General features: G+C 44.5%; 1 protein-coding gene across 11 annotated transcripts in view; it reads left to right on the top strand.

Annotated features, from left to right (window-relative positions):
- Positions 1-25,097, top strand: part of PLXNA1 (plexin A1) — a 424,561-nt gene that overhangs the window by 210,838 nt on the left and 188,626 nt on the right. For all 11 annotated transcript variants that reach the window (XM_077325380.1, XM_077325387.1, XM_077325383.1 and 8 more), the window contains exon 4: positions 14,395-14,535. In XM_077325380.1, coding sequence (XP_077181495.1) covers positions 14,395-14,535 — 141 coding nt within the window. The remainder of the gene's footprint in view (positions 1-14,394; positions 14,536-25,097) is intronic.

Below are 25,097 nucleotides of genomic sequence, written 5' to 3'. Positions count from 1 at the left end.
CATGGGGAACGGAGGAAAGGGGGAGGGCGGGGGCTTTGAAATGCAGTACCATAAATAAGCCCTTCTTTTGTGCCGCTTCTCAGCACCATGTGAGCCCCGTGGAACTGGAAAGGGTTCCCCTGAAAAGACTGCAAAGTGTGTTTTAGGCAGATAAGTCTTTGCCTTTGAAGTATGGCAGCGGACTAAAGCGCCCCCCTCTTGTTGTTGCTGCCAGCCAGTGAGAATTAATCACAGCCCCGTACAGATAAGAGTACAAAGCAACACGGAGCATTGTGCCAGAGAGAGAGAGAGAGAGAGAGAGAGAGAGAGAGAGAGAGAGAGAGAGAGCGAGAGCGAGAGAGAGATGCAAGCAAGAATGAGAGACAGGCAGTGGGGTGAGCCCAGAGAAGGAAGGACAGATCCGGAGTGGGGAGGTCAGGAGGAGCAGAACTTGGCAGGCTGGCGAGAAGTGGATTCCTACTTGCAGTCCTCTGGCAGTCGGAGTGAGGGTGGAAATGCTGACAAACTGTTCTGTCCTTCTTGCTTTCCTGCGGTGTACACCGTCGCTTGATGCCACTTCTGTTTTGGAGATAGTGCTGCCCCCGCCTCCCTTACACTGCAGTCTGGCTCCATCCCCTTTCTTAAAATGATTGTGCTTGTGAAGTGCCCGCTGGCACGCAGTCCTCTCCACCTGGAAACAGGGGCTGAAGTGTGCGTTGCTGGGAACTGGGTTAGATAAAAGTCTCATGTGCTGGGCAGAACGAGAGGCCTGCCAGCAGGGCTTGATGCTGATGGCATGCCCAGTAGCAGGCGTAAGAGGGACACTTAGCGGCTGCAATGAGGTCCCAAATGGGTCCTGGCTGTGGCCCTTTGGGTTTTGACAGAAGGGACTCTCTTCCCCACGATCTGGGCTTGCTAGTGTTTGTTTGTGCTGGGGTAAATTCTTTTCTTAGGGATCTCACAATGGACTTGATTGAGGACGTGAATTTACCTTTGTTGAGGATCTGGATTGCTACAGTGAGCAAAGTTGGTGAAAACTATCCTTTTCAAGCTGATCGGAAATATATCATCAGGAGTCATTTTGATGTCGCTGTATTTATTAACCTTCCACTGATTTCAGACCTTTGAACGCCACTCATCGCTAACATATGCAAATGCATGCCTCCTTACCTGGCGTTACTCTCCCCGCAACTTGTCACATTTGTCAGATGTGTTTGCTGTCTTCAAGCAGAGATTGTGTTTTATGTCATATGGAACTGCAGAAGACCCAAATGTGGCATATAAATGGTTATTTAGTAAACAGCAGTATTGAAAGACGACTTCGTCTGCAGAATCAGATGGGGAAAAAGTCAGGAAATGCCAGTAATAAGGCTGCTTGGGTAATTGGCTTCCTTGTGCATAGGGTTGCCATCTGATCATCACAGGAAGTTTGTAATACAGCCAGTAGGCAATAACAGCAGGGACTGGGGTGGAAATCCTGTCCAGCATAAAATAATGGAGCTGTAGAGCTGAAGGTGATCTCAGCATGGTGGGAAAGGATGGTAATGGAACTCTGACGATACAGCTTTAGAACCTGGCTGAACGCTCCTTTGGATATGGGCATGTCGGTGGCCAATGGCAAGCATGTACAAGGAGGACCTAAACGAATGAAATACTGATATGGAGCCACAAGAGTGTTTCTGCAGGTTAATCTGCCCCCGTGGAACACAATTCTCTTGCTTTGTGCCTCCAACTACACAGCCTTTTACAAATTCCTGGACTGCAGCGGGAAGGGAAAGGCTCTGTAGGCAGAAATCCTTACACTGAAAAACTACTTTGAGTTGCAGCAAGTGTATAGATGCCAATGTGACTTATATTGTAATGGTGCGCTCTAAATCTTGAATATGTTAATACAAAGGGTCCTGACAGAGTGGGGGCTCTGAGCTTAGAATTAATTCTGGTTATCTGGTTTGTAAAGAAGAAGAGTTGGTTTTTATACCCCACTTTTCACAGCCTGAAGGAGTCTCAAAGCGGCTTACAATTGCCTTCCATAACGGCTTACAATTGCTCTATCCATAACAGATACCCTGTGAGGTAGGTGATGCTGAGAGAGCTCTGACAGGACTGCTTGGTTGGAACAGCACTATCAGGACTATCAAGTGCCCAAGTTCACCCAGCTGGCTTAATGTGGAGGAGTGGGGAATCAAACCCAGCTCACCAGATTAGAACTTGCCATTCTTAACCACTATAACATTCTGGAAATTTGATCAAGTCGATGGAAACAGAATACCAAAACCGGAACACCTGATGATTGCATGAGAGTTCTAGATAGCTTTGTGCTGGGATCCAAGGCCTGACATGTGCACAGATGTATACCATTAAGAGCCACAAGAAGAGCTCTGATGGATCAGCCCAGTGGTCCATCTAGTCCAGCATCCTGTCTCCCACAGGGGCCAGCCAGTTGCCTTGAAAAGTCAGCATACCGGACACAGAGGCCTTATGTTGCCTCCTAGCACTAGCAGACCCACCTCTCCTTGTGTCATTCCTGAAAGTCCCTTCTCCCTCAGGAGCAACATTTTGTGGAGATTATTGACTGAGCAGGCTGAGTTTTGTTCAGTTTTTTTCCAAGTACTACCCTGAATTTCTGTTCCTGCCAGAGTTCTTTGCAGAGGTGAAATAGTGCTAGGCTATAGTGGCTATATTGGCATCAACACTGAAGAGTCTTCAAATCATAGAATAACAGAGTTGGAAGGGACCTCCTGGGCCATTTAGTCCAACCCCTGCACAGTGCAGGACACTCACATCCCTATTGCTCATCCACTGTAACCCGCCAGAATCAGCCTTTCTATCAGGTGGCGATCCAGCCTCTGTTTAAAAATTTCCAAAGATGGAGAAGTCACCACTTCCTGAGGAAGTCTGTTCCACTGAGAAACTGCTCTGTCAGGAACTTTTCCGGATGTTTAGATTGAATTTATTTTGCATTAATTTCATCCCATTGGTTCAGGTATGTCCCTCCAGGGCAAGAGAGAGTCACTCTGCTCCATCCTATATATCAGTGGTCCCCAACCCCCGGTCCGGGGACTGGTAGTGGTCCGTGGATCAGTCGGTACTGGGCCGTGGCTCCTCCTCATCCTCCTCATCCTCCTCATCCTCCCTGGCTGCTGCCTCGAGGCCTGCCTTGCCACTCTGCCACCAGCTCATCTTTGGTGCTCTCTAGCGGCCGCCATGGCTGGGGCTCCCCCTCAGTGTGGCACTGCGCAGTTGCTGCTGGCAGCGCCCTCCAGGGGCACCGGCGGGAAAGCAAGTGAAGCAGGGGCTCAGGTGGTGGCGGCATCCCTTGGCAAAAGACTACCCCCCCCCCAGGCCTCAGTAAAATTGTCAAGCATTGACCGGTCCCCGGTAATAAAAAGGTTAGGGACCACTGCTCTATATGGCAGCCTTTTAAATACTTGAAGGTGGTTATCAGATCCCCTTTCACTCGTCTACTCCCGGGGCTAAACAGACCAATATCACCTTATAGGGATAAGGCATTTGTCCCCAGGTAAGCCCTGGCTTTTTCTTCAGGCTGACTGCTGCTTTTAATTGCTTCATTGTTTGAATCTATGTGGGTTTTAGAGGCTCATTCATTCATGTCGGAGTTCTCATAGTGATACTGTGAATTGCATGTGTTTGTCACTGTAATCTACTTTGGGTGCTATAAGAATGTGGCATACAAATAAATTGAACAAGTAAATTTATTACTTGGGAGTAAGTAATGTTGAATTAAATTGAACTTACTTTCCTATGACTGTTAGGAAAGAGAGAAGGAATGAGTGAGGAAAGAGAAATCCTTTGGCTTAGGCCAAAGAAGGGTAATGTGAAGATCTGTGATTTAGTTATATTAGTGTAGTATTACCTCCCTCGACTGCTTTCTCCATCAGTCCAGCTGGCAAGTGATAATATTGTTCCTAAGACTTCCACAGACATAAGTTGACAAGATTAATTGTAAAGTAAATAGAAATTCCCAGAGAGAGAACATGGATGGCGATGCAGTTTTCTAATGGCCTTTGAGTACAGTCCTTTCCCATTAATATCTTAATAAGGACTTTGCCTAAACTGTAGCTGGTAGATTTTCTGTGAGATTCTTTGCTGTGTATCTCATTGTTTGCTGCTTCATACCTGACCTACTTTACACGCAGGGCAATTTTCTGGGATTCATTTGTACACAATCTTTAGTCCATTTTTTTCTGGCATGGGAATCATTCTCCTGTGAGTTTGGTATACGTTTTCATCTGTTTCCACAATATAAAGGTTCTAATCTGGAAAGAAGTGTAGTGCTTTCAGGAAGAAAAAAAGACTTATTTGCATAGATCATGTTATTCCTTGCATTAAAAAACCCACAAACAACTTTATGCCACTCTCCCAACAAATGTTCAGTGGGAGTGATGGAGACACTTGTCAGCATAAACCCCTCATTCTGTTTTTAATACCTCTAGGGGAACCAAGGCCCAAATCTCCCCATGGTTATTGCCTCTCCCTTGCTTGCCTATTCTCTCACAATGTGACACTTCTAGATGTCTTTCTGAAACCAGGCACCAGCACCGAGCCGTGACTGGCTTGCACAAGAGGGGCTGAGTGAGAGCAGGAATCTGGATGAGAAATTAGCTAGAGTAATTATTAGTATATTTGAATAATTATCAGCATCAGGATGAAGAGAAAGGTTAATAGGAGGCTTTTTTGGGTAAATGTTTATTCCCCCCAGGGGAAGGGGGGAAGAGCTGGGGAGGAAGAACAACTTTCTTAGTGGATTTCTCATTTACAGACATCCTTTTTCACATCCTCCCGTCCCTCTCTTCCCACCTGGTGGGAGATAGGATGTGGAAGAGTCTTGACTGAAAGGTATCCTTCACCAACAACTCCAGGGCATTTAACTGAGCTTTGTGACATTCCAGCTGTGCGGGGGCTGTATCCTGTATCAGGAGGTGAAACAGACTTGGAGAGGTTTAGGCTAATAAGCCATTTATTCCGTGTCATTCCTTTCTGATCTTCCTCCTTGGAATCCATTCTCTCTTCACATAACATGAAGTTCCCTCTCTTCCCATTCTTTTGGAAGGCTGTTTGCCAGGGCTACCGCCAGAAGTGAATTTCTAGGAGATACGTTAGAATACCCTCTGTCTGGGGCCTAGGAGAGGAGATCAAAAGCTGTTAACGCTTTTTGCCAGCTGTATTCACTTCTCGATGAATGCCCAGAGGATCACAAATAAAAAGTGTGGCAAATACATATGCAGCCATGCATACCTCCCCCCCACCACCAATTTCTCCATTAGCACAGGGTGGTTTTAAATGGACATTTACCTACGCTGAAAGATTTCGGTGTGTGTGTGTTCTGCTCCAAATTCAGCGTATAAGTACACAAGTTAAATGTTTGTTTGCTAACATGCTTTAGAGTAACCAACCCTACCAAAAAGCATGTTAATCAGAAGTATGGGCTTATAAAGCCTGTGGCAAGCAAGATTACAACAGACGGGGAAACTTAAAAGGTCATCCTCCCTGTTCATTGAGGCACAAATTACTAGCACATGTATAGGCAGGCAGGCTATTAAGAGTTTTTCTGTAGTGGTAAATTTACTGCAAGGCTGTTTTAAATATGTTTTACTTGGATGTGTGGTAAGGAGCAAGGGGTGAAGGCATTTGATGTGGGTAAAAGCGTATGCACCACTGCTCATAATCCTTGCTCGTCTCTTTTAAGCAGTATAGGTCTGTCTTGGGTTAATGGTAGCCCCAAGCATGGGACATTTACTTGTTCTGGGTTCCTTGGTTTGGTGAAGAATGCTTGGTGCTTCTTGGTGCCCCATCAGAGAGACTATCTGTCCAGTGCAGTGTGTCTTACACAACTCAGGGTTCCCGTGCTGTAAAAGGGTGTGTGTCACAAACCCAGTGGTATTTTGGGGAATCTTATCATATTGTGTAAAGCAGTGAAAGAATGTTAGCAGGATTGAAGAGGCAACCTTCCTGCCCCCTTAGGTGTGGGTGCTGCTGCTATATGTGGGTGCACAGAGTGCTGTCATGTTGCATCCAACTTATGATGACCCCCTAGGCAAGAGGAGCACAGAGGTGGTTTGTCATTGCCTTCCTCTGAGTTGGAATCCTGGGCTTGCTTTGTGTCTTCCAACCCTGCTTCACTTCTTAGGCCTGGTGAAATCCGGCTAGCCTAAACCATCCGGGTCAGGGACTGGTATTCTTATGTTCACTTCTGGCTCATACCATAGTCGTCTTGACCAGAGTCCCAGAATCCTCTTGGGGCAGCTGGAAGGCTTCCTCCCTCAAGTCTTCTCTCCCCATTTCCTAGGCGCTTAGGGCCAACTGGCCTCTTATTGTACTCTGAATGTTATGGCTGCCCTTTCCAGGGGTGGGGGCTGGCTCTATATATGTTCCCAACTTTTGTATGTTTCCAGCTTTAGCAAGAAAGTGTCCTATTGTAGTAATAATAAACTAGTGAGCTTCTATCTAGGATTCTGAGTTTGCCTTTGGGAGGGGGTTGTTGTCATGGAACATGACAGCTATATGACAGTACTTCTTTTCTCATGCATCAAAAGCTTTTCTCTTGCTTTCTTGCTTTCACAGACTTCCAACTTTTAAAATCCATTGCAAATTTCATGTGAAAGGCATTATGGTTGCTGGTGTTAATGCTCTCCATACAGCTAACTAAAGGTTGCACTGCAGGTCTGCATGCCCTATGCATTCACTCAGTGTGTTTGTTTATTAAATGTATCTCCTGCCTTTCTTCCAAGGAGCTCATGGTAACACATATGGGGTTTTCCCCATTTTTTCCTCCAATGCTTGAGACAGTAACTGGTAGGGTTGCCAGTCCCTCATGGCAAGCAATATGGGATGGGATGGGGATTAACCAGGGGAAAGAAGAAAGCCCAGGAAACATCACCAGTGTCTCACAGGAAATGACGCCATCACACTGTGACATTGCCGCAACACTCTGGTACCTCCCAGATATCACTGGCATGATGGGATCATTTCTTGTGCAATGCTGGCAATGTTACTCTTGAAATGTCTCCCTGCTGACCAGCTGATCAGCAACAGGGGGCAGGGCCTGGCAGTGGAGATCCCTGCTTCGGGGAGGGGGCGGGGTTAACTCTAGTGACTTTTCAAGTATTGTGGCTGAATAGAGATTTGAACTGCCTAGAGATTGCTACCTGCCTAGCAAACCACCTCTTATTCTAGAAAGAACTCAATCTACCTGAAACTAAATACAGTGCAACTCAAAATGCTGCTAATTCCTATATCCCCAGTTATTTGGCTAAAAAGAAAAGACGTTGCCATGCCAGTTTTGCAGATTTCTGGGACTATAATTAGTAGCTTTCTACAGCCACCAGAACTAGTCGCTTTCAATAGCCCCTGGAACTGTGCTGTTACTTATTATCACGGCTGCAGCTTCCCACAGACTGCAAAACCATGAAAAATGCACATTTCCAATCCTTTTATGTCCTATATTCAAAGCACAGTAAATCAATATATTCTTACCCTAGTTTTACAATCGATCTGTGGGTGTGTTAGTCATTCCAGCAGTAACATTTAAGTACTGGGGTAATTCTACAATTATATTAATCCACCATGGAGAAGAGAATGAGATATCTAATAACAGAACCCAAAGCAATTGCTGCACTGAGGCAGATATCAGAGCCAATGTGAGATTGCATTGAATGTGCCGAACTTGGCGCAGGGTCACTGGGGTTCAAATGCCTGCTCACCAATGAAACTTGCTGCGTGTAAGGCAGTCACTGTATTACACCTTAATTTTCTTAACCACACTGTAAAGCAAGATACATTGAGGTTAAGTACGCCCCCAGTGCAATGGATGAAGAGCAGAAAATACATGTACTTTAACTTGCTGGACATCACGGAGGCAGAAATATTATTTTCACGTGTAGGCCTCACAGCTACAGGAAAAGAGATGCCATTGGCAACTAAAAGTTTTATGTTGTTCTAAACACAACCAACCTTCGCACTGGCAACAGCGGCTCATGGTATACCTAAGCAGGAGGGAAAGTGGCACGGAGCCAGGAATCCATGCCTGCCATCACCTCAGTGTGGTGTAATGGTTAGAGGGTTGGCCTAGGAACTAGGAGGCCCAGGTTCAAATTCCCACTCTGCCATTCGTGACCTTGGGCCAGTGTCACTCTTCCTGCTTAGCCTACCTCACAAAGCTGTTGTGAGGATAAAAGGGAGGAAAGGAAAATGCTGTAAGCTGTTTTAGCTCCCCACCGGGGAGAAAGCTAGCATGTAAATGAAGTAATGAATGAATAAATAACTGCTTGTCTAACATACCGTAAAATGGCACTGCTGTGAGCTTGACTTGTGGTTCCCCCAAAACTCTAGCCACCAATGTGATACTCTATTCTCAAGAGAACTGCAGGGATGGTTAGGTACCTGCATTGGTGAGAGAAATAGCAGCTGTAAGTGGAGGAACCCAATATTTTCTTTTGCTGAAGGCAATCCAAGGTATTACTTTTTGAACAATAGAAAGTTCTTGCTAGGGTTTACTAGGTAGCCTCTTGTGGCGCAGAGTGGTAAGGCAGCAACATGCTGTCTGAAGCTGTCTGCCCATGAGGTTGGGAGTTCGATCCCAGCAACCGGCTCAAGGTTCACTCAGCCTTCCATCCTTCCGAGGTTGGTAAAATGAGTACCCAGCTTGCTGGGGGGTAAGCGGTAATGACTGGGGAAGGCACTGGCAAACTACCCCGTATTGAGTCTGCCATGAAAATTCTGGAGGGCGTCACCCCAAGGGTCAGACATGACCCAGTGCTTCAGGTAAGGGTTTACCTGAAGCAACTGATCTATTGTGCTTGTATTGCTTCCTTCGATTGTTCATGGGGGACCCTTTTGGCAGCGCCTTCTTTGGGCTCTCAGGCATGCAGAAGACAATCCACTCGGACACAAATTGAGGGTAGAGTAGGCTGGTTCGTACTTGCTTTGTTGTATCCATTTTAATGCTCTTAAATTGTTCGTTTTGGATAGATTTTAACATAATGCTACTGGCAGTGGATCTTGGGATTTTTAGCAACTAAAAATGGATAGATAACCCCAGATGTATGTTGATTACTAATGCAGATATTCTAGTAACTTTAGATACTGGCTTATTGACAAAGCTTTTAGCATTCAAATAGAAATAATTGACCAGCAGGGGGTTACAGACTCTTGTAATGACCTATGTTTTATATGCAGGAGAAGCAGCTAGCAGAATCAATGGAAGCTCCCCAATTGGGGTCTTGAAATTCCACTTACCTAAAGGCTGCTTCACATGTTATCACAGAGCCAGTATAGCAGCCATGTTACAGTGCAGTCCTAAATAAAGACACACCATTCAAAACAGGCTTAGAAGGCTCTGTCTTGTGATGGCATTGCTAGACTCTTCCAGCCTGCATAACATGGACTTTCATGGTCCCTTAAAGACATGTTTTTGTTTTTGCATAAGCTTTTATGCCCAGGTTTCATCTGCTAAAGTTTGCTGTGTGATCCACCAAGTGGGTTCTAGGGCATAAAGGTTTATGCTGGAACAAGAGTATGTTAGTCTTCAAGATGCCACAAGACTTCTGCTGATGGTGTAATAGAAGCACGCATTAAAAATGTCACATATTCCTGCTTTTATTCTGTCCTGTGCATGGGGCAGCATGTATGCCGTTGACTGGATCTACACTTTGGAGGCATACTACGTGGCGTCAGGGCCAGTTGTACCCTCCTCCCTGCAGAGTGTTAGTAGAGGTTGTGTGGTGGGGGGGGGGGAGATACAACTGTGTCACATGTTTACGTGGACTGCCTAACACGGTGGATTGGCAAAGTAAATTGAGGCAAGGAAGAACAGGTGGATTGATTGGCATGTTAGGCAGCACTGAAAGCCAGGAACGTATTGGCGTGGTGATTTTGGTCATCGGAGGGTCATGGCCATCAGTAGAATAAAGGAGGTTTCGGCATAGTAATTAGGGACAGCATTGTGATGCTTACAAGAGGAACTGGCAGCTGCAGAGGCACATTCCAGTAGCTCTCTCTGTTCTTCTTTGCAGCTGTCAGGCTGTGTGAGGCCTCCTCACAATCACACCTGCATTCCTGGACACCTTCACCACAGGCCCAAGCCCCGTCCCCTGTAGGGGGGCAGCTTTTCCACGTCTCTGCCTCCGTCTATCAGTCTTTCTTAGCTCAGGGGTGTCTCTCCTAATCAAATACATTTGTTTTGTAAAACTGACTAAAAATAATCCGGGGCTGGTGCACGCTGGATGCTGGCGGTGAATCAAAGGCGCCACTCTAATTAGACGGGCCCCGGTTTGTTTGTGAGCCGCATATATTTCCATGTTAATCAGCTGCACGCCAGGATCCTGCCTTCTAAGCCCTGCTTCCTTTGCCTGATTGGAAAGTATGCAAATGGATGGATGTAGTCTATTTATTGCAACGGGGGAAATGAAACTATAGTATGCTCTGTGGGGTTTTATTTGGGAGCTGGAGTGGAGGGGGAGGATTAGGTGGAAGTCTGGTGAGATGTTCCAACCATTACTGAGGAATTCAGGGCACCAAACTGTGTTACTTAATGCCTGTTAAGTAATAGTCTAGTCAGATGTATATTTTGTTCATGACTGGTCACTGTTCTCAAATTACCATGATGCTGCAGAAATCCAGTGGGGAATGGAAGACTAGCAGGTCAAAGCCCTCTGTGCCTTCCAAATCAGCAAATGCTGTGAGAAATAGTAGGGCATGAATAATAAGAACATTAGGGCTTCATAAGCATCTGGAGTTGGAGCAATTATTTGGAGGTGCAGACAGTGCTGCTGTTTATAAAACTTCACAGTGGCCTGTGGGACAACAGGGCTGCTCATTTCCAGGTTGCATTTCAGGGTAGTAGGTGCATTTGGTTTCTGTAGAAATTCTGGGTCTAGTTGGGAGTGAGATTTTGGGTCACAAAGGCCGATAAAAGAATTTTCCTTTTTATGCCCTGTTGTCACTTATGCCCTGTTGTCACTTATGTATGATTACCAAAATTGGATGACCTAAGTAGTTACCTCTCAGTGGCCAACATTCCATTCTTGGAAAAGTTCTAAAACATTGTGGCAATGCATCTTCTGTCCATGTAGAAGATGTGAGATCTGGACCAGCCGTTCTCAACATAGGGAGCCCTGAGAGCCCTGGCACATTTGAAGGGGGTCTCAGACTGAAAACGATGAGAAGGGGAGCCCAAAGGGTTTATGGGAGGGGGCCTGGTAACGGAACCAGTGAAATACCCTTTTTGTCACCTATGGTGTCATTAATTGCTAGAAAGTTTGACCCTTGTCAAGGGAAAGAAAAAGAAACCATGTAATTTATTCTTTTATGTGTGTTTGAATCAATGCATTCAAGGAAAAAAGAATACACATGGTTGTCTAGGTCAAATGTTCTAAATTTTATTTCATACAGTCTTTTAAAAGGTTTTTCGAGTATGTCGGACAGGCCACGTTTTCTTGGTGTTCACTAATAAATAATTTTCTGTCTATCTGTCCATGTTGTGTTTTATCCTTGTTTGACAAGCCAATGATTTGTAAGAGGTCCAATAAACTAGCTCAATCAAGACAAGACTGAGGCACTATTGGTCAGTGAGAAATCCACATGAGAACTCAGTTTGTCCTGGGGGGAATTACAGAGAACAGATTCAAATATAGGAGTGCTGCTGGATCCTGGCCTATGGCTGGAGGCTGCATTTTTTCAGTGTTGATGCCCCCCCCCCCTTGAAATGCCTTCCCTCTTGAGGCTCACCTGGCACCAACTTTACTGATTTGTAGGAGCTAGTTTATCATTAAATCCCCGAGGACCAAAACATTTCCCATGTGTGGGCATGTTGCTTTCCCCCCGTAAAGGGTTCCTTTTGTTTATGGGAAGTGTTTTTTATGCCAGCCTGCATACATATATATATATATATATTTAAGGAATAACATGTTATGCTTCTGTATGTGCATGCATATACCAATTCTTCCTAGAAACATGTGGAAGACAAGCAGTGGTATTTATTCTGTCTGCTCAATCTAGGCTGCCACTTTAAAGAGCCCAGAGCGCTACAACCTTTCTCAGCATTCGGTTCTGCTGGCAGATTGTCATTTGAACCAGATGTGTCATAGAAGAGATCAAAATGCCTCTGAGTTCAGCTCCCTGCCATGAGTCAGGACCAGGTAACCACCAGTATCCTACAGCTCACCTTCTGCTGGATTGGAATGTGCCACAGGCAGAAAGCAGGTGCACTGAAGAAAGTACTTTACTTAGCTGGGAATGACGCATGCTGAGCAGCCAGGTGGCAACTGAATTAAAGGAATTAATCCTGATGTGTGTCATCTCCCTCCCTCACCCTCCTTATTTGGCTGTGACCCTGTGACACCTTTTAATGTGGTTATGGCCTCTGCAGTGAAAGCGTTGTCTTCCGTATAAGCTTTATTGTCACAGTGAGTAGTAATGGGATTACAGGAATTTCTATATCCCTGCTAGGCCCAGGACAAAAGCACTGTTTGGCTGCTGGTTATGTACTGCTAACTTATAAAGCACAGCCCTGTAGGGGGAAGAAAACCCTTGGGGACCTTGATACTGGAAGCAGTAGTGATGACGCCCTTCGATGCCTATGGCTCTCTGCTATGCGGCCCTTTGCAGTGTCAGTGACAAGGAGGAAGCTGTGCTAGGCGGTAGCCTTTTTAATGCCCCGCCTCCTTGGCCCACTGGAGAGTGTTAAGAGAACCTGTGGTATTATGAGGTTTCCGGAAGGCTCAGCATGGGAGAAAAGTGAGCTTGAAAGGAAGCTTGCGTCGAATGGCAGGAAGATGATTAATGGGGTCATGATGATCCATGTCCTGCAAGTATATGGTGAGGGTGAATGCTGAGATGAATGAAGGATTGCTCAGACTGACCCCCGTGGCAGAAGAGCTAGGTGGTAATGGACTGAGCAAAAAGGAAGAGGCAGGATATTTGCATTTGTGCATGCCATTATCTGTCAGCAGTCTTGGTCTTATTTCTGTACCTGCACAGGCTGGGCAGCGTCAGCAGCTGCTTCTCTTCCATCTACCCTCTGTCAGTATAGAAACACCAAACGGAGGGATCAATCTAGTGGAAGCACTTTAATGCAGTTCTTTCTTCCCCTCTGAAATACTTATCCAGTTTCCATTAAACACCCCTTCCTCTCCACCTGTTAACAGCTATCTGTACTTCCTCTGGAGCTATTAACATTTGATCTAGCGGAATCCCAATTCATTTTAAAATATCTTAGAATTGATTGAAGAGCATTAACATTTGTTTTAAGGTGCATTGCACAGTTTCATTCTAAACTGAAAGGCATCGCTGTTACTCTACATATGTTATTTTAAGGAGTATAAAGGAAGGGCAAAAATGGCATGTTGGTGCCCTAAAGTGGTAAGGAAATTGGATGAGTCCTTGATGACTCACTATAAATGCTTAATTCTTATATGTTAAACTAGGGGCCAAGCCTATTGCATTCAGGAATACAATGGGCACTGGATTGGATAGGGTGGGGTGGAAGGACTCTGCAGATGGCCTCCCCCTCCACCCAGGACTTGGAAAGGCTGCAGGCAGCTGTTGAGGAACTCACCAGCAGGGGCAGCTCTCACGCGGCAGGTCTTTGCAGCCTCCAAAGCTCAGAGGGAAGAGGAAGGACGAGGGGGTGTTCAGGGGTGGGGGACAGAAGGCGATTGGCTGGCAGCTGGACAGACAGGCAAACTGGTTGGAGGAGGAGACACTCAGGGGCGGGACAGCCACCCTGGCTTAAGCCATGAGACACGCTCCTCCTCCAAGCCCTAACCAGAAATATATTGTGTGAAACAGATAAAATGTTATAAAAATAAAGACAGGTTGTCTGTTTGGATGAACCTTTTTGATTCTGGCTTGTATCTAGTAGAAGATTTTTGCAAATAGAGGGCATTTTTGTTGATTTCCCCTTCCTACTGTTCTGCATCTTCCCCAGTGCATTGTTTCTGTGGGTTAGTTGTCCTTTAGAAGCATGATTTTGGGAGGTATTTTAGGCAGTGGGAGGATAAAGGTAAAGAAGTCCCACTCTGCTGACAGAAATCACTTCCATCAGCTAAAATTACTGGGTTCAAGACTGTACATTTCCCTCTTTCCTTGTGCCATCTAAAACACCCCTTTGGAGTGGGTTTCTTGGATGTTCTCACTGGTCTTCATTCCTTCTTTCCAACATCAAGGTCATAGCTTGGGTGTAGCTGCAAGCCGTGAAGTCCTTGTGTAGAGATGACAGACGGGACAATAACTGGAGATTAGGAATGCTTCTGGCTACTTTGCCATCTTTCAGCTGGGCCATTACTGTTCTGAAACTGGCACACTGTTCCTTTGCCATGTAGTAAATGTTCTAATCTATCATGATCCTGCAAGTAGTAATAGGCCCAAATGCTAACGTGGTGTCTCTTCTTCCTTCAGATTCTGGTAGACCCTGCCAATCCCATTGGACGTTCAGCATTGCAGTATGAGAATGTGGTGGCCCATGAAGGCAGTTCCATTCTGCGGGACTTGGTACTCAGCCCTGACCTCCAATACCTCTATGCCATGACTGAAAAGCAGGTATGTAATGGTCATAATCATTTGTACTAATCTGTTTTTCCCCCCAGACTTGTCACATCAGCGAGACTGAGTGAAAAGCATTCCACTGTATTGTGCACAGCAATAACTTTTAGAGTGCTGCTTCCTGTACTGCACTTTTTGCATGAGGGAAGAGGGATTTGGACAGTGGGTCCATGGTTCCATCATAGCTTGCAGGGCTGACCATTAAGGCATATCCAGAGTCTGCTGCTGCTATGGCTGGTTGGCCTGTTGGCAGTCTGGGAAATGGTTCTGTACTTTCCTTGGTAGCCAGTGCTGACTGGTTGGTGTGGCTGTCTTGTATCCAGCCTCTCCTACCAAAGCTCACCAGATGGAGAAGGAAGTGAGGGGAAGCCAGTGCCGATCAGTTGTTCAGTATTAGAAGGCAATGCTCAGATCCTGAAAGAATGCAGCCAACCAATCCCTTGTGTCAGGATAGTGGTTTGGAGTAATGGAAGTTGAGAGACCTGGGGACTTTTCCAGTGGTGCTGGAATCCTAGGGGGCATCTTGTATGAGAAGATTGAGCTCCTGAGACTCCCAGAGAGAAAGGATATATCAAGAAGAAGCAGGCTACAGTGCCATGCAGAACACAATAATTTGACCCCTGAGGAAGACCCCTCGTGGTTGAAATGCATTTGATCTATTCTGTCATGTGCTGTTAGATATGTGCTGTTTTTACTCTGTTTTACTTTATTTAATAAATATCTGTAAATATTTTTATATTGTTGTTGCAGCTCAACCTTTGGGTTCCTGACTTTCTGTTGGGTTTTGATTTCCTTTTTTTGGTTTTGCATCATATCTTCATTAGAGCATTTGTTCTCTATTCTTCCTGTAGTGTTGTTTCACACAGTGCTCTGTCCCGTGAACATATCCATAGCATTACAGGAAATATTATTGTGTATGGAGTTCTTCTACTATTGTCACATGGCTTAGGGTGGGGCTGACAGATTTTTGGAGTAGACAAGACTAAATTCCAAGGAAAGCATAAAATCCACTGTCATAAAAATGGCTTTGCGGAGCAATTCTAAGCAAAGTTTCTCCCTTCTAAGCCTTTGGAATTCAATAGATTAAGAAGGATGTTTATTTATCATTTTAAGTTATTTACAACTTGCTTTTCCCCTACGCCAGCCTTTCTCAACCTTTTTACTGTTGAGAACCCCCTGTAACATTTTCCAGGTTCCGAGAAACCCTAGAAGTGGCGTGATTGTGCAGAATATGGTTGGGAAACATAGCTGTGTACATGCCCACTCAGGGCCTCTCCCCATCCACTCCAGGCTCATCATTGGCCATTTTGGGAGTGGGGAGGGGGGGTGAGTCAATATGACAATATATGGTTATATCTCCCAATAAATGTTTAAGAAATTTTTAAAAACTCCTACCCATTCAGAGAACACTTCCAGGGACATCAAGAAACCCCAGGATTTCATGAAACCCTGGTTGAGAAAGCCTACCTTATGCCCAAGATGGCTTACAAAATATAAACCTACACATAATTCATAATTCAATACACATACACATAATTCAATCTATCAGTCAAAACAAATCAACTTAAAGCTTCCACATTGTCGCAAACAGCTGCCAAAGACATTCAGCAGTTTATTTCTGCTAAAGACTCATTGAAATAATTTGGCTTTGTACCTTTCTGGGAAGAAAATAGCATATGGGCTATAACTGAACACATCTCCTGAATAGAGGGGACTGTTAGAAGTGAGGTGCCGTTACTGAAAATAGACTTGTCTCCTGAATATTAGAAGGGGTAACAAGATAGATTTTCACTAATGTATAAGGGGGGGATTATCTCTGTCAGAAAACTCAGACAGAGTCCAAATTTGAAACAAAATCTAAGTTATTTTTATAGAAAAATAAAAACCAAGTCCTAACACACTTTCACGCTATTTAAACTAACATAAGCATACAAGAAGAAAGAAAAGGGCTGAGATTATGTGAGAGAGTATAATAGTTTGTCAGAAAAAGAGTAATAGTGACCTTCCATGACATCAAGAAGTTCAGAAAAAGACAGAAAGCAAGACATCCTGCATGCTGGCTGCCTGCTTTGGATCCAGGAACAACATAGGGCTATTGCCTAGTGTCTCTGTTTCATGTCTGGAGGCTAAGGCTGGTCAGCTAACTCAAAAAACAAAGGAGTGACTGTGTTCACCAGTGTGAGGCAAAGAAATGTAGACCAGGTAATGGCTCTGTCATTGTTGAAACAAAAACCCTTGATTGAGTTATCAGTTGCTCCCAAGTCAGGGAGGACATCTCTAATTGCTTCAGGATGAGCTCTAATGGGAAGACAAAAGTGACTAGTGAAGACAAAAGTTACTCTTTGGTCCTTAAGGAAGGATGAGGATGAGGCCCAGAGATCAGTTTGGGAAAAGTCAAGGAAATGAACAAGCTCTCAGGTGCCATTATTACATCAATAAGCCTTATTAACATAGGGTGAGGGCAAGGCCTCTCATGGAAACAATAGGGCTGGTAGAGTTCTCTCAGAGAGATGTGGCATTCAGCTCAAGAATCATAGAATCATAGAATCATAGAGTTGGAAGGGGCCATACAGGCCATCTAGTCCAACCCCCTGCTCAATGCAGGATTAGCCCTAAGCATCCTAAAGCATCCAAGAAAAGTGTGTATCCAACCTTTGCTTGAAGATTTCCAGTGAGGGGGCGCTCACCACCTCCTTAGGCAGCCTATTCCACTGCTGAACTACTCTGACTGTGAAAAACTTTTTCCTGATATCTAGCCTATATCGTTGTACTTGAAGTTTAAACCCATTACTGCGTGTCCTTTCCTCTGCAGCCAGCAGAAACAGCATCCTGCCCTCCTCCAAGTGACAACCTTTCAAATACTTAAAGAGGGCTATCATGTCCCCTCTCAACCTCCTTTTCTCCAGGCTGAACATTCCCAAGTCCCTCAACCTATCTTCATAGGGCTTGGTCCCTTGGCCCCAGATCATCTTCGTCGCTCTCCTCTGTACCCTTTCAATTTTATCGATGTCCTTCTTGAAGTGAGGCCTCCAGAACTGCACACAGTACTCCAGGTGTGGTCTGACCAGTGCCGTATACAATGGGACTATGACATCTTGTGATTTTGATGTGATGCCTCTGTTGATACAGCCCGAAATGGCATTTGCCTTTTTTACCGCTGCATCACACTGCCTGCTCATGTTTAGAATGCACATTATGTTTGCTGTGCAGGCACAAACATGGCTAGGTCAGCTTCTTTGATGAAACTGACAAAACTTCATACATTTCTGGTCAAGTGATGCTTTGCTAGTGAGAGGCAGGCAACATTGTCCAACATTGCCACCAAACTCCTCCTTTTCCATGCAGGGGTCTGGGCCCTAACAGCCCAATATAAATGCATGCATGCATGCATGCATGCATGCATACATACATGCATGCATGCATGCATGCATACATACATACATACATACATACATACATACATACATACATACATACATACATACATACACTCTGTTGCTCTGTTTAGGGCTGCATGGTAAGTTGAATGACATGTAGAACTTTTATTTGATTCAAAAGTAAGAGGACTTTCCTGAGAACCCTTTTTATAAGGACTTCTAATCTGGCATGGCGGGTTTGATTTCCTGCTCCCCCACCTGCAGCCAGCTGGGTGGCCTTGGGCTCACCACAGCACTGATAAAGCTGTTCTGACCGAGCAGTGATATCAGGGCTCTCTCAGCCTCACCCACCTCACAGGGTGTCTGTTGTGGGGAGAGGAAAGGGAAGTGACTGTAAGCCGCTTTGAGCCTCCTTCGGGTAGAGAAAAGTGGCATATAAGAACAAACTCCTCCTCCTCCTCCTCCTCCTCCTCTTCTTCTTTCAGTATTACTGAAATACTTTGTAATTTTCCCTACGAACTGCTAAAGATTGCAATCCTTTTGGTTTACAGAGTTAATTGAAACATTTATGTCATCAATTTTGCCCTTTACTTCTGAGGTTGCTGTTACATTGCTTTTCTGCCATGGAAACTCAATGGGGGGGCATGGATCAGTTACTTTCTTTCAGCCTTTGCAGGCTTGTTGTAAGGAGAGGAAAATAATGTAAGCCCCTTTGGGTCCCCTTTGGGGGGAAAGGTAGAGTATAAATGAAGTATAAAGGCAATAAAATATCAGTTCAAGCACTTCTGGTATCTAGATACTCTTCAGTCAAGCCAATGATCATCAAACTTTATGTGTATACATAAGTGCCAAACATCACACCAGAGCTATTTATTCAAACTTCAGTCTATCCTAATCAATTTAAAGTTTTGTTCTGATTTTTAGAAGAAAAGGAGTGTGCAGGTGATAGCACTGTACCGTCTTCACTCACCTTCCTTCAAGTTCCTTATATCCAATAGTGTTTACTTCTAGTATTAGAGGTCAGATGAAGAAAAAGCATTCTGGTGGTGATGGTGGTGGGGGCAAAGTTAACATCTAGTTTGGTTGGGGCCAAAGTTAACATCTAGTTATCTAACTATTTGTGGGCCCACTGACTCATCTGTCCATCTATCTATGCATTGATCTACCCCAAATCATCCTGAAATTGGGGGAGAACTCAGCACCCATAATAGACATTCTACAAATGTATAATTGCTGTTTTAATCTGTCACTGTTTATTTAAATTAATTTTAAGTGTAATTTTATCTATTGTTGTTTGTATTTTATATCTTGTTGTACGTTGCCCTGAGCTAGCTCATGGGGAGGATGGTCTAAAATCTAATAAACTAAACTAAACAGATGACAGGGATAGTAAACTGTATCAATGGGAGGAAATTAGCACCCCTTATCTTCATTACTGCTTTTGCTCTAAAAATGGTCCTGGTGATGATGGAAAGTGTCATCAACTCACAACTGAATTAGGAGACCCTGAAGGGCAAGAGGCTAACAGACGTTGTTTGCCATTGCCTGCCCCTGAACTTCCCTAGTGGTCTCCCATCCAAATACTAACCAGGGCTGACCCTTCTTAGCTTCCAAGATCAGATGAGCTCAGGTTAGCCTGAGCCATCCAGGTTAGGGGAATCAATCAATCAAGGCAGGCCTACTTTCGCTTTATACATAATCATGGTAGAACTGGTTTCAAACAAATGGGTCTGCTACTATCTCATCTGCTTTGGCCCCAAGAGAACTCCATTTTTCAGCCACATTAAATCATGCCTGATTGAATTCTCAGGTGTCTGTTCAGAGAATGAATAATTCCTGTTGGCGTCTGTCCTGAGGGAAAACAAATTTAATGCTAAGAAGCCTGTGACTCACAGGTACACGCGACATCCTCTTTTAAAGACTCATTAGGGATCTTTTTGGAAAAGTTCCATAATTTAACGGGTTCCCTGCATATGACATTCTTCAGAGAAGCTACAACTGCACTGCTCCATGAAAATAAGAGTGAGGGACATTAGTGTTAGCATTGTGACTGAGTAGTCCACCTTCAGATCTGTCATGCTTCAGATTGAGAGTCCAGGTTTTATCACGATTTTCTATATTTTCATGGGTTACTTGAAGCTCTGGTTTCCAGTTCTATCAATATTTCCTTGTCTAGTGTAGCTGGATCTAGCAGTAGCAACCTCCAAGTGGTAGCTGGAGATCTGGGATTATAACTGATCTCTGGGCCTCAGAAATCGGCTCACTTGAGGAAACTGGCTGCTCTGGACGGCCGACTTTATGGCATTGTACCCCTCCCTGAACATCAGCTTCTGTGGTTATTTCCCAGCCTGGAGCTGGCAAGGTGATTGAAGAAAGTAAAATTTATGCAGTTAAATGTATGACCTTTAGCAGGAATACTTGTGTTTCCCTCTCTTACCTTTTCCTTGAAATGGAAAGCCAGCTTCAGTAGGACTTTCCTCAAAAATGCTATTTAGATAACATTTTATGTAGAGGGAAGAAAACATAAATCTATAAGTATGCAAAATGTAGGAGATAATTTGGTGGTTGCTGTGCATGTTCGGATAGAAGCTAGTAGTCCCAGCCTTTCTTTGAAACCCCTTGACGTATCATTATGACGTTCATAAAGAAGGCCAAGTAAACAGGACTTGGGGCAAGGTCTTGTACTACTTAGCATGCGACTACTTCATTAAAGTTGTGTTTGTTTCTCCTCCTGTAGCTTCAATACACTTGTATGTGGGGACACTAAGACCAGAGCTAGGTGACCTAAAATACAGATCTAAAGGTGTTTGGCTATTTTGCCTCCCCTAATTTAAGTCCTATGATCTAAGCTAGTTTTAATGCTGACACTTGAAAAGCATAAGATTTGGTGGCTTCGCTTCACTGTATGTCATTCCTGGAGGCATGATTTGGACCACAAATTTTAAAAATATATAAAACTCCCACCCATTTGGTAAACCCTTCCAGGGCCATCAAGAAACCCCATGTTTTCATTAAAAACCTGGTTGAGAAAGCTTGGATTAGAATTTGTCAGTTCCTCCATGTGCATTAGAAATATCTAGAGAAATAGTACCAGGCCTGTTCCATATTTTGAGTGTTGTTCATTTCTAAGTTGTTCATGGTTTCCATTCCTTCAGTTTTACAATTTAAGAATTTAAAAAATTAACTATTGGGTTCTGTAGTATGGAAAAGTTTCTTGCCCCCCGACAGAGTACTGCCCATTTCTGATTTTAGTTAAGCAGTTTAGATAAAATCTGTTCTAGCCAGTTCAGAAGATCCTTCACCTTTTAAGTGGCAAAACATCAACCAAAACGATGGCAAAACATCAACCAAAGGTGATGTTTCAGTTTGTAATCCAGAAGGCCTTTAATATGAAAGTAGAAGCTTCTCCTTGGAAGTGAGTTTCAGAGAAAGCATGGTTTCTCAAGAGAACTGTCTCTGAAACAAGATAAATTACCTTTATTTCACATTTTGCATTGGGGGAGGGTACTAAGACTATCAAATCAAATAGTGTAGAATTATTTGTTTCTTCTCCTGGTAGAATCATTTCTTTCTTCCCCTATGTTTATGGGCATTTACTGAAATCCCTACTACCTATGGAATGTACGAGGATAAGTCCAATGGTATTGTTCATACATGTACACGTTTATTCCAAACAAAGCAGTTTTCTTGAAGAAGGCAAGATGCACATGAGGGCTTATTATGAAGAACTATTAAGAAAATTTAAAACTCTATTGGTGAGAAAAAGACCAGGAAATTTGCTCTAAGGATCCCCCCCCCCCCAATGTGACAATATACCTGCTCATCCTTCAAGGGTAGCAAGGGCTGTTGTATTAGAATCTTCTTGGGACATCTTACTCCATCCACCCTACAGCTATAATGTTGCTCCTTCAGACTTCCTTTTGTTCCTAAAACTCAAATAACATTTAAAAGGAACATGATTTGAGTCCCTCAAGGATGCCAAAACCGCTGTCTTGGTATGGTGTAAATCAATGAGCACAGAAGTATTTGGAAAAGGATTAAAGTGATGGAAACACCACCTTCAGAAGTATATAGACCTAGATTGAGGGATATGTCAAGAAACAATAGCTTCACATTTTTTGTTTAATAATGGTTTCTATGATTTTGTAGCAATAAATTTCGATTTACCCTCGTTTGCCTGTTGAACCAATGGGGGCTTGTAGTGGCTGTTGAAGAGTTCTGTAAAAACTATTTTTTGTTTGGAATAGAAATGGCTGAAGTGACATACATGCTGGTGACAGAAAGGGTATCCCCCCCAAAAAAAGGTTCCCTGTCCTTTTGATAGGTAGAGCTAGTCTGAAAAAGATCCCAATGGCTCTTGATTGGATGCCTAAAATGTTGTTGTAAATGCTAATTATTTGAATATCTCTAGCTTTGTGTTGAAGGCTGACCAGTAGATATTTTAAATGTTTTTTCTGGCTGTGGTCTGGCTGTGGACATCATTCCTCCTAAAAGACAGGAACATTTTTGGGTTGAGATGTGACTGCTAGTAGGCAGGTTGCAGCATTTAAAGCTGAAGATGTTACAAGCAGAAAGTGCATCTCAAGGCTGTAGCATCGACAAAGGGTTGGCAAAATTGTCCACTACTTTGGAGTAATCTCTGGTAAGATTGAAGGAGTTACTGTTCCCTCTTGCCAGTTTACTCTGCTCTATTATTTTGGGTTTGGGGTAACACCTGGCTTCCTTACGTTTTAGCTGTCTGTCCATGTTTATTATTACTTTAGCACTACGGATTTAAGCTTGGATAGGGTACGTTCTACAGCAGTGGAGAGGGACAGCCCTACATGCTCAGAAGTAGTCCGATAATTTAAAAAGATATATTTAATATAGTAATTATACCTTACATTATTGCATGTGTGAATTGGGACGGGGGGCGGTGTACCAAACATTCAGAACTCCCGTGGCTTTTGTGGTTGATGGTTACTGATGGTCCACCAGCTGCAAAGTGAATGCCACTGTTCTAGGTTCTCAGCAAAGTTCTTGGACGGTTGCTGAAGTGACCATGATGACATTGAGCTTCTTCCTTCTGCAGGTCTCTCTCTCTCTCCCCCCTTTGGCTTAATAAAAAGAGTTCTTACCCACAGCAGTCTGCTGTTATCAGGGTGTTGGAGGAAAGTAATTAAATGAGCAGTTGTAACAGAGCTCAAAGGGCCTGAGGAATGAGGGGATTTTAATCAAATCTGGAGGAGCAATTAATAAAAAGCTTGTAACCCTTTAAGGCTGGCTCCTGCTGTCGGATTAAGAAGAGTGGGTTATGGCTAGTGTCTGGAACAGGGACAAGCAATGAAGAATCCTCTGAGATTATCTTAATGTCTATTGTGCCCGGTTACTTGATGAAGACTTTAATAATTGGATAGGTTTCTAGGAACTGAGATGCTGAATGTGAGAGAGTGTCTGGCCTTCATCTGTTGAAGACCAGCTTTTGAACATCATCCCTAACATAACGGTGTGTTGCAAAGAAGGCTGGTACTATGCTGCCAGTAAATAAATAAATTTCAGTACCCCCCCCCCAAAAAAAAATCCCGAATTTCTTTGCTCAGAAAAAAAAACCCTTATGCAAACTTTGTAATTTGCATAAGTCTACTTTGCATACTACTTACAATGATCATACAGCATCTGTTTACAATTTTGAATGCACATCTGTTCAGTGGAGCCTTAGTTTGGCAAAGCAAAGCTTGGAAATCCATGATGTGACTGAAGTGGCACATAACAGCTGAACGGGGAAGTGAAGACACAGCAAAAGGACTCTGTGACCAAGATATATACATATTTTTAAGGGATCATTGCAAAAGAACCTGTAAATCATAACTGAGGGTCATAATGAAACTCGTTATTGTATATATAGAATATGGATGTGGATGGGTAACAAAAGGAAGTACTTCTTCACTCAATGAGTAATTACTTTGTGGAATTAACTGCCAGCTGATATAGCGATGGCCATGAGCACTGATGGCTTTAATAAGGGAATTAGACAGATTCATGGAGGATAGATAGCTCCATCAGTGGCTATCCCCACAATGATTTCTCTCACATGGTCTAGTTATTCATTCTGGGACGAATTCAGGATTTCCCCCAAAACATTTAAATTAATTCTGTGTTTGATGAGGCTGATGGAAAATAGGGGAGTTGATTAAAAAGTTAAGCAGCTTGTTTGTCTCACTGAAACAAGCCAGGGGGGGGTGTAGTGGTGAAAACCAGCGGGCTCTAATCTGGGGAACCGGGTTTGATTCCCCACTCCTCCACATCCAGCTAATTGGGTGGAATTGGGCTAGTCACAATTCTGTCAAAACCGTTATCGCAGAGCAGTTTTGTCAGAGCTCTCTCCGTTCCACCTACCTCACAGAGTGTCTGTTATGGGGAGAGGAGGGGAAAGGTGTTTGTAAGCCACTTTGAGACTCCTTTGGGTAGAAGAAGAGTTGGTTTTTATACCCTACTTTTCACTGCCCCAAAGAGTCTCAAAGCGGCTTACAATTCCCTTCCTCTCCTCACAACAGAAACCCTGTGAGTAGGTGAGTATAAGGCCTCTTATGCACAGCGGCAGCTACTGCACGCTGCCGCTGTGCCATTGCGGCGGGGCAGGATGCCCTGCCGTTCCCCGTGTATGCACGGGGGGGCATGCTGGGCTGCCCCGTCATAGCGCGTGCGCTGAATGCTGGGGCCAGAAGGTAAGCCGGCGCGGCGGGGGGGTGGTTTGGACGGCCTGGGGAGGGAGTGGGGGGGCCCAGCCCCCTCCACAAGCCCAAGTGGGGGCAGGGGGTTGCCCCTGCCAGCTCTGGGGCTCCGTGGAGCCCGCAGGGGCACACGGTGCCCCTAGAGGGACACCTTAGGGTTGGGGCTGGGCGGGCCAACAGGCCTGGCACTAGCGATTATGCACAGCGCCGGCCCGCCGCAGTCCCGGCTTACCCAGGTAGCTATGGAATATCCCGTGTTCTCTTAACTCGGGCCTTCCGTAGCCCTGGGTCGGGAGACAGTCACACTGTTGGTGGCAGTGAGCATTACCGGTGATTTTAACCGAAGCGCTGCTGCCGCCAGCGCGGGCATTATGGCCTGTGCATAATGGGCCTAAGAGAGCTTCTGATAGGACTGCTGAGTCACAACAGCACTATCAGGACTGTGACGAGCACAAGGTCACCCAGCTGGCTG

Source organism: Paroedura picta, chromosome 3, assembly GCF_049243985.1.
Source record: "Paroedura picta isolate Pp20150507F chromosome 3, Ppicta_v3.0, whole genome shotgun sequence".
NCBI lineage: Eukaryota > Metazoa > Chordata > Lepidosauria > Squamata > Gekkonidae > Paroedura > Paroedura picta.
The sequence above is the reverse complement of the archived record's forward strand: the minus strand, read 5'-3'. Positions and strand labels throughout refer to the sequence as shown.